Source organism: Epinephelus lanceolatus, chromosome 12 (assembly GCF_041903045.1).
Source record: "Epinephelus lanceolatus isolate andai-2023 chromosome 12, ASM4190304v1, whole genome shotgun sequence".
Taxonomy (NCBI): Eukaryota; Metazoa; Chordata; class Actinopteri; order Perciformes; family Serranidae; genus Epinephelus; species Epinephelus lanceolatus.
The window spans coordinates 13,835,110-13,845,220 of record NC_135745.1 but is presented as its reverse complement, the minus strand read 5'-3'; the positions used below and the strand labels follow the sequence as shown (position 1 = coordinate 13,845,220).

Genomic DNA, 10,111 nt, shown 5'->3' with positions numbered 1-10,111 from the left:
ACCAACAGGAGATAAAGTATGTCATGCAGCTTCACTCAGCATATGGAGTGTGTAGGAGTGAAGGGCAATTACGCACCGCCTGTTTGTTTTCCACAGCCTGATGATGGCCGTCTTTTTTTTTTTTTTGTATTTCCCTTTTGTTTAAAGTTCAACCTCAGCTCGATCTCATTTGTTCGCTTGCAGGCAGAGACGATCATGTCACAAACATTAGTGGTGTCAAAGAGGGGTAGATTTAGACTAAGAGGATCTGTTGCCACCTACTGCAACAATTATAACAGAGGGCTGGAGCACTGTGACAGGGATTTTTAAGCATCTGTTGGCAATGCTCAAGGTCTTCTTTCTGATATATACCTATAGCAAGCCACTGGGATAGCATGAGGCATAATTAAAACTTCATTTAAAGGGTTGGTTGACCCAAATTGCAATAAAACAGGTAGGTTTGGTTTCATTTGTCCAGGTTTTCAAATGTCTTTCTCCAACCAAATACATTCAAGGCAAACTGAAATTCATTGTGGTCCTCACAGTGTTTGAAAACTAGATTTAAAAGAAATCAACATCCCTTATCAAAACAATGTCCTGCTGAAGGCTCAGTCACAGGCAGCATATAAAACATAGGTTTAATCAGTTCATTTCAATGGATTTGCCACATACAGTGGACTTGCTTACAGGGGCAAAGTCAATATTTGTAAAAATTTGCACATCTAGTTCAACTTTTGGCACTCAAATTTCGCCGTTATTAAATAGCAAACCTTCTAAACTGGACTAACATTTGAGGGAATGGAAACCCGCAGAGTCCAAAATGGAGGAAACTATCGAAGCTAACGAGCTATCTTGTTGGAGTATCAAATGCTCCACAAAAGAGCTGTGGTCATAACACAGGAGTCGATCATACAAATACATCTCTTGAATACTTTATTTATTGTCTTGCTAGTGACTGAGGTAACAAGACCGCTAACTTGTAGAGAATTTGTGAGTGACCATGATTGTGGCTGACCACTGCTCGCACTGTTCTGGCGGGCTAAGTAGCCCCCTGAGTATGTCACCAATGTTCCTGCACTGCCTATTTTGTGAGAACGTGCAGATGAACTTTGTGGCACTACTTTGTAATGTGACCAAAAAGCAGTTCTAAGAAAGATTTCTGTAATTTTTGGAGAAGAGTGTCAGCTAAATGCTTGAAAAGGTAAAAATCCAGAAAGCAATTACAGCAATTGAAAGCAATTAACTCAACAATTTTGCCTTTTGTTACACACAGGAGAAAAGCTCCAGCTAATCTCACACTGGCAGGCTTATTGTCTCTCTACCCATCTTTATTCTGTCTTTTTTTTTTTTTTCCGCTTTTATTCCTCTCTTTATGTCAGAAGCCGGGCCCTCTGTCGGTGCCTCTGGTGGCTGCGTTCTTTGGCTCCGGCAGGCAGCAGGTGGCTTGTGATGAAAAATTCAGTGCAGAGTCTGACTCGGGAGACGGGGAGGAGGATGAGGAGGAGGAGGGTGGTAGTGGGTAGCGGGAGGAAGAGTAAGGGGAAGGGGAGGGGTGAGATGAGAGGAAGGTGGGAGATGAGCGAGGAGGGAAGCGGAGGATAAAGGTGGGGGTGTTGAGGTAGAAGAAAGAAAGGTAAAGAACAGAGAGGCGACGAGAACGAGAGGAGGATGGGAGCCAGAGCTCCAGACAGACAGGCGGGCGGGCCAGCGAGTCAAGCCCAGAGCGGTGCAGGGGGGCCAGGCAGAGGATCAGAGCTGTCTACCCTCTCTGCCTGGGTCTCCTCCACGGAGATAACACACGATATGAATCATTTATGAGGGGGGCTTTTTTATTAATAACACACACACTGTGCCCTGCTTCTTTCATACACTTTGCCTTGTTTTCTCTTTTCCCTGGGGAGCACTCAAGTGAGAGAGCGCGATTGCTGAGGAAAAACACTGGAAGTCGAGAAAACAGAATGCAGAGAAACGCCGGCAGTGTCGGTAGGGGTTGGATGTTAACTTTAGCGCAGCGAAGAGAGGGTGATTTGTGACCGATGGGACGAGTCATCCACGGGACACTGTAAAACCACGTCACACATGCTTGATTGTGAAACATGTACCTTGTCACATGCCCACACACAAACCCACACAGCAACTTACGCCTCCCCGTGGGCTCAAAAGAATGCCCACTCACTTGCCTGTCTGCCCATTTGATTGTCAGTACATGACGGTGCCAGATCTCGATGAATCAGAGTCCTGGACGACTGTGAACAAGCAGCGTGTTCGTGAATGCAGAGAAGGCACTGAGCGTCTCATGTCTGTAGGAGGGTGACTGACTACTGGTATAGGTCATCAGCACAGCGAGGGACTGCACACAAACACCCACATACTGAGTACACTTCACATCTGTTTACCTCTACGATCATCGCTAAGCTATAAGACCTCTAGGTTGTCTGTTTGTCAAGATTTGTAGCATCCACTTTTGCTGTTCCTTCAAGGTAATCCCCTTAGCTCCTGACACACAAGTTCTCTGTTCAACTCTTCATCATAAGTCCATCAATACTTCTCAAGAATAAAAAAGTCTTCCTTTTTCGGACCCAATTCTATTAAGCCTCGCTAACTGCGAAGGCGAAGGCGGCACATCATGGCGGTACGGACCCTTGGGGGAGGCTGGGTCCTTCAGGTGCGCTGTGGGGTATCCCTCGTAGCTGCTGTTACCAGTGCCCTCCTGCATTAACTTTCCTTTGGCTTCCTGCTCTCTGCGCCTTTGCTCCTGCCTCAAAAGCTCCTGGGCCTCCAGAAGGACTCGGGCGTTGACCCCACCACCGCCTGGGTAGCCGTTCCTGGAGCCCTGGTAGCTGGAGTACCTGGGGTTGTCCTTTGCTGTCTGGAAGCCCTCGCCAGGTGGGTACGCCTTATCCCAGGAATCCTGGGAAATGGAGCTGGGGTTCTTCCTGGGTTGCCTAGTGAAAGTGGAAGGGAGAGGAAAACGTGAGACCTTACTTTGACTTTGGTTTCGTATAAGTCTTGAGCATAAACCTAAATGACTCAACTTTGTAATTGTGAGTCTTTTTATCACTGGTATGTCACATTGAGGAACTGGGATTTCTAATACAAAAGCATAAATCAGGTGATCCGGGTAAAAACAATCACAAAAGTGCCAACAGACGCTCTCTCATTCTTTCTCTCTTCAACTCAAACATTTTATTTCTCCGTGACACACAACTTGAACCCCCTCAGCAACATATTGTGACCTGGTCTGGTGGGAAGAATATCGCCAGCAACAAAAATGTTTGTTCAAAACCCATTACCTCTTGGGAGAGAGTTTGGATGTTTGCTGGAAAACGATTATACTGTCAGCTGGTAGCCAAGACATCACATTCAATGAAAATGAGGCACCATTACAGCCTCACAAACTGCCTCTGGGCAAGTACCAGCCCACGGTAAAAACACACAGGGAAACCTAACCATGTCAAAGTCCCCTTCCAGCCCATTAGGCCCATTTCGAGGCAGACAGAAACAACCATTGGATCTGACAGACAGTAACAGCAGACCTTCCGCAGGTGGAAAAATGAGGCAACCATCTTGTCCACTATGGATTTGATATCAAATTGGATGTCTGATGCCAGACACGTGTCTTAAAAAAACGGTTAGTTGTCATGTTTCGCAGGGAATGCCCTGCCCTTTACCAGGAAAAAAATCCAGATGTGTGACATCGCCTCTCATTTCTGCATGGCTGGCCTCTTTGTGCCAGCCCTGCCTTTGTGTGTGAGTGAGTCCATACGATATGCATGAATGTCCCAAGCCCTGCAGCTCCACCCATTTATCTCGAGGGCATGGGAAAACCAGAGCGAGAGAGAGAGAAGAGAAGAAGAAGACACACAGAAACATCAATGGGCTTTTGACTGGGAGCCATGCATAATTAGCAGGTTTATCAGCCAGCTGTGAAGAAATCGTATTATTCCTGTGTTTGGATTTGAGTAGGAAGGGGAGAAAAAAAAATCCTTAATGAGAATAGAAAAGACCTTTGTTTTTATTCAACAGAGATTGAATGCAATTGGGGATGGATACGCTTCTCGATCGGTGAGATAGGAGAATATAGCCCAGGTTTATTCTTGCACACGCTTGAGTGATTCCAATTTTCAGAGACAGGCGTCCCCGGCATCTGATTTCATTTCATATGTTGACAAAGAGGCCAAAGCTGGTCTGCCTCCCCTGCTGAGAAATGCAAACCAGATCACTCCCTATGTCTGATGCCGTGCCAAGGGGGGAGCATGTACATGTGTGGTAAATACAGAGAGATGTATACTGTTCTGTATGCTGTGCATGCACACTGTGAAGCATGACAGATGATAAAACTGAGAGGGGGAAAGGTGACAGAGTGAGATTGAGAGAAAAAAGGGAGACTTTGTGAGGGGTTGTAGTGCGGGGCAGATAGACATGTGGTTGTGACACACATGCGTGCATGTGAGACCAAATGCCACTGCAGCTGTTGCAGCCAGCCTTTGGTCGCCTGTAATGGCATTACTTTGGCTCTGAGATCAATGGAGCTCGTCGGTGATGAATATGAGGGCCCTTCATCCACCGTCATTGTTTCAAATGGCAGCGGTTTATTTCCACTCACAGCTCCTTGTTTAGGAAAGGGTCTCGCCCAGAAGGGAACTGACCTTTATCTAAAATGAAAGCTGTTTTTTAAGGAATGCTACAGCCATTAATCACGTCTCCGTTCACATCTCGGTCATGCTTTAGTTAAGAATATCGCCATCCATGAACAACACAGGCCCATACGAATCCCATCAAGACTGTGATCTCCTAAACGCCATATTTACTCTGTCTCAGCCTCTGATTTCACACAATGGTATGCTCTAAGTCAAACAATAGTTAGTGTTCTCAAGATACTACGGCAGGGTTTATCCAAACAGAGCAGTTTCTTAATGGAATTGGTGGAAAAGTGAAGTGGCCACAGGATGTTGCCTCTGACCGCTGGAGCGAGACGGTAGTTCATTAATCTTTCAGGAAAGCTGCCTGCAATATTTATCAAGGAAGGGATTTGTGTCGATAACAGTGGATTAGAGTACTATGGTGAAGTAATAGAAGATAATGTATTTAATGTTGTATACGTACGGCAAGTGCAAGCTGATGATGTGCACTGGGATAGGTCAGCATGGTTTGACCTTGCAGGGTGTCTAATAGTTTGAGAGAGTAATTACAGACTGCTTAGGGAAACATAACTTTTAATAACATTAACAACATTTTTTAATCTATTGGGAATTGGTCCTCTTTCTTATGGACAGTATTATACCTACCCGTTCATCAGGACCCTGCTTTAGGGTTTTCTTTATTCATAATCAAAAGCTTTGGGCTCACATGCCTGAGATTTTGAACATTGTATCACTTACTACATCAAACTGGGGGCCTAAAGATCCAGACACGCCAAACCCACATCAAAGAACTGCTATCAATGAGAACTGACTGCTGCGTTGCCTCATGTTGACTGTGTCTCCGCCAAAAGTTGCACTTAAACACACCACCAAGACTACAGCCAGTGGCCAACTAGCATGTCCATTCTGCACCTGCATGAGAGGCATTAACCCTCCATAGACAGATTTTCAGATTTTAGATGCTAACCAGCTAGTACATTAACAACACAACCCGATGTTGAAAAAACAAAAGATATTTACCGGGCCCTAGCAAACAATAGCACAAACCATTCGGAGCGATTTCTGCTAAAGAGCTTAATGAAAAGAAAACATAATTTTATCTAATATAACAAGTTTGTTTTGCTTTCAGGCCCTTTTGACTTAAGCCATTTGTTTACTTTCCTCACTTCCAATTATCTTCTCTTGCACTGAGCTGAACTGCAAGCCAGAGGGATTTTATTCAGTGAAGGGCTCCACTGGGTCCTACGGCCAATTCAACATGGTGAATCAGCAAAAAAAAAAAAACAGGTGACAACGGCCGACTAGTGCCAACAGTGCTGGACACACTGCAAAAACTAAGGTGACATTGATGACAGCTGACCATTGGCTTGGTGTGTCAGGGCCCTGAGGATACTGGGTGCTAAATGCTGTAGAGACTGTGAAGCCCTCTGAGGAAAATTTGTGATTTTGGGCTTTATAAATACACTTGACCTGACATTACTCATACTGTACTCATACTTCATCATCTCAAGAAAATATCAGAAACTGTTTTGGAATGGAAACCATGTTTGATGAAACCAAGTGACACATTGGCAAACAGTTAAGGTGATAGTCCCTGGCAACTCTGAAAGACATTGAGTTTGACAGATTTTTAGAGCATCTTGTTCTTCCAAAATTGGTTGAAAAACAAAGGAAAGGGTTTTTTATAAAGTTTAAAAAATGTGGGATGTTTTGGTTCGGATTTTATGTTAAATTAATGAGATCTAAAATATAAGAAAATGTAATCTTTTATACAATACTAGTATAAAAAGTCTTGAAATGCTGAAATGAAATGTTTTTGCGCAATAGGAAATTCCAAAATTCTAGCTCTAGTAACATTTTTTCCACTAATTCCATGCCACAGATGACGAGGTTTTATCTTTCTATTGACATTAAACATATACATGAAATCCTAAGTGCTATATTGTAGGCAACTGGACTTACTTGAGTTTCTTGAAGACGTTTCACCTCTCATCTAAGAGGCTTCTTCAGTTCTAACCGACTGCTGCAGTGTCGCAGGATTTAAACCCTGTGTGGATGTGAACCCTTACAGAGTTGTTGAGGTCACATGTGAGTTGTTGACCCACCCAGCCACATGAAACGTTCGCTCTGAAGGTAAAACTTATATTTTATTACAACTAAACCCAAACTAACAAAAAACACACTTTAAGCCCAAGTATAACTAATACCATAAAATATTCACTGTTTAAATTAAGAAAAAAATGTCCCCACACCTCCTGTAAGTCCCTCCCTGTATCCACTACTCCTCACCACACACACACCCTAGCACTTCCTGGAACAACAGGCAGTCATATCATGCAGATCAAAGGGAATTACATTAAGGGAAAGGAAGGCAATCATGTCAGATTTGTGTGAGAGGGTAACATGATCTGTCCATTCTGAGGCTCAGTGTGTGTGTGTGTGTGTGTGTGTGTGTGTGTGTGTGTGTGTGTGTGTGTGTGTGTGTGTGTGTCTGTGGCCTGAAACTGACCAGCTATGACCCCTTTTCTTACTCAGATGCTCTATATATAATCTGCTGTCATCACTGAAACATGGCTTTCACAGCGAATCTGAAATAATCAGACAGGCCCGCACAAGCGTGCCAACACACACTTCACTTTCTGAGATACATTACAGTACATTACATTAAATTACAGATCTAAAATAGATACAAACACAGTCACAACCTCCTGGACAAATCTCGTATTCGACAGAGAGCAGGAACATGAGAAGATTCAACATGCACTAACACACACACAGTGTTCAACACACAGAATCTCTTAGCACATATTGACTGTTAGACAGACAGAAACCAACATCAAACACAACATCATATCAAGCTTGCCACACACACGCATGTGTTCATCACTCTTACCGTGGCAGGGAGCTGTACTGTCGCTGTGCCTGGGCAAACGAGTCCCTCTCTTCCTGTCTCTGCCGTTGCATCTGTACCTCGACCGACACCGAGTGGCGACCCGGCTGGCTGTACGCGCCCTGACCGTTGCTGCTGGTGTTTGACTGAAAACAGCAAGATGGCAACTCGGTTAACGCTGATGTCCCTGCCGTGATCATACTTGTTCCATCTATCTGTTTTTTATTATTTGACACCCTTAATTCAAATGTCGTCCAATAAAATCAGTGGAAATGTCTACTGGGTGATAAAATATGATGTGATGTTTACAAGATTAACTATTATTATACTGATCTCAGTGTGTAAGACATTCTTTTATTGAAAATGTGTGGCAAGTGAGGAGAATTTTTTTTTGTTCCTGGGTCAATTTACTGTAGGGATAAAATACATTTCACGATAACATGTGTCAAAGATATTTTGTAAACTTTCCCACTGAGTTGCAATTGGACCTGATAATACTGATACTGGTACATTCTTAAGAGGGCTGGAAGAATAATCTAAAAACCTCACTGACTATGTTTACATGCAAATTCATATTCCAGTATTATTCCCAGTGTAACTATATTCTCAATTTGATACGGATCACGTAAACAGCATATTATGTTTGGACATGTTGGATATGCTGATATTATTCGGGTTACAGAAGCGTTCTTTGGACAAGTATATGGTGTTTTTAGAAAATGCATTTCAACTGGGCTTTTAACTGCAGTCTCGGACACACGGCCTCTTGCCTGTTGAGGTCTGTGGCTTATCCAGAGCAACCTGGACAATGACTTTGGAAAGGCATGTCACTACTGAATATTCTAAATGTAATTTTTCAATGCTGTGAGAATCTCAAACCAGCTTCCATTCACCTCCACTGTACTGGGGCGGAGACAGAGGTTTCAGAACCACACATCTCTGAATGTAGTCAAATACAGCCAAAATTACCTGCATGTACAGTGTCACTAGAGGTCTTTTTTATGTCATTTGGGTGAACTGACCCCTTAAAACTGCAACACTGCCTTATCATGACTTTAAGTGGAACAAAACAGTCAGAAGCTAGAGTACAAGCTGCTTGGTACAAGAGCTGATATGGCTCTGGGACTGCTGAAATTTTTACACCCCCGGAGTTAAAGAAATAGTTATCACTTTCTGTGTTCCGTTAAACATTTATGATGCTGAATTGCCTGCAGTACTAATGCAAGATGGATGTATGAATGGGAGATGTTAGAGGAGCTGACACTCCAACTTGTGAAATAAGTACTTTTATGTGAATCAAGCAGATCTGTCTATTTCATGTAATTGGTCCTCCATATTTCAAACATTAGCCATTTATGCTGCACTTTATATAATAAAATTAATCATGTCTGATTAAGATCAAACAATGAAAGGTTACATTCACAGAAACATACCATGAGCCACGCTCCATCAAACACACCTTAAGTACCATTTATAAGTGATTAAACAAATTAAATATAAAGGCTTTATGGTAAATAAAGCTATTCTCCCATTTATGGCAGTTGGTGCTTGAATTGAAGGATCTTGTGGGCATCTGTGGGTTGAAATATCCAAAAATATGTGCATTAGTCTCTAAAAAATGGACTACTTTTTTGCTTTTACAAAGACTGATGCTTACTAATAGAATATTTTGACCTAAAAGTGAAGATCAATTCACATGTTGCTCTAGTAACGGTATAATCAAGCTCAGATTTAATCATAATCAGGAGGAATTCATTCAGCCAAACTGGGAAATTATGTGCTGTATGAATAAAAGGCTCAATAAAAAGCTTATCTCTGCTTGAACAAATGGAAATCTAACATTATCATACTGTTAAGTAAAGCCTGATTTTTTTTCTGTTTGAAAAATAAATGTTTGAAAAATTATGGACTTGGTATGTATGAATGACCTGTAGCAAAAGGGTGATTTTTTTACCCCAGGACAGACAGATATATGAAAAAGGGCTGCCAAACATCTGATTTATAGATAAACAAATGAACACATGATCCCTCAGTTCAAATTCAAAGCATGAAAATCCCCACAACTGGAGTCAGAGTTTCCACACAGTAGCCCAATAAAACTAGCAGCACACCCTGACACAAGATACCTCACAAAAATCTCCCACCATCCCCTCCCTCCACCCCCCAAGTCCAAACCACAGACACTTACCAGCAGTTAGTCGGGCAGACACACCCTGAGCTCGTCTCTTCTCAGGTCAAAATGAAGGTGAGACACAGACAGACAGACAGACAGGGGGAGGGGAAGTGGGGGAGGGGCCATGCTGGAGACTCATAGCAGGGGCACAGTGATGAGACAAGGTGGATGTTAGTGGGTGTTAATGAATGAGACGACACTCGGCCTGTTGACATTGTGACAGTCCTCCCCCCACATAGCCATACATAAACACTGTCGTAAAAAGCATTTATAATTCATCATTATTATTGTTTTATGAGAGTATTTACCTGCATACACAAACGCCCAGCCATTCATTACAACATACTAATGCATCTTTTTTTCACACCAATACCCACACCTATAAGTTTGTACTTGTATATTGTGCAGACCCCAAATTGATATCAT

At 42.8% G+C, this 10,111-nt stretch overlaps 1 protein-coding gene across 7 annotated transcripts in view; it reads right to left on the bottom strand.

The window, feature by feature from the left end:
- Positions 1-1,317: 1,317 nt before the first annotated feature.
- Positions 1,318-10,111, bottom strand: part of pard3ab (par-3 family cell polarity regulator alpha, b) — a 289,056-nt gene continuing 280,262 nt past the window's right edge. For all 7 annotated transcript variants that reach the window (XM_033651213.2, XM_033651215.2, XM_033651220.2 and 4 more), the window contains 2 exons: positions 7,516-7,658; positions 1,318-2,924 (listed from right to left, as the gene is read on the bottom strand). In XM_033651213.2, the coding sequence (XP_033507104.2) occupies positions 2,528-2,924; positions 7,516-7,658 (540 nt within the window). In that variant the 3' untranslated portion in view covers positions 1,318-2,527. The remainder of the gene's footprint in view (positions 2,925-7,515; positions 7,659-10,111) is intronic.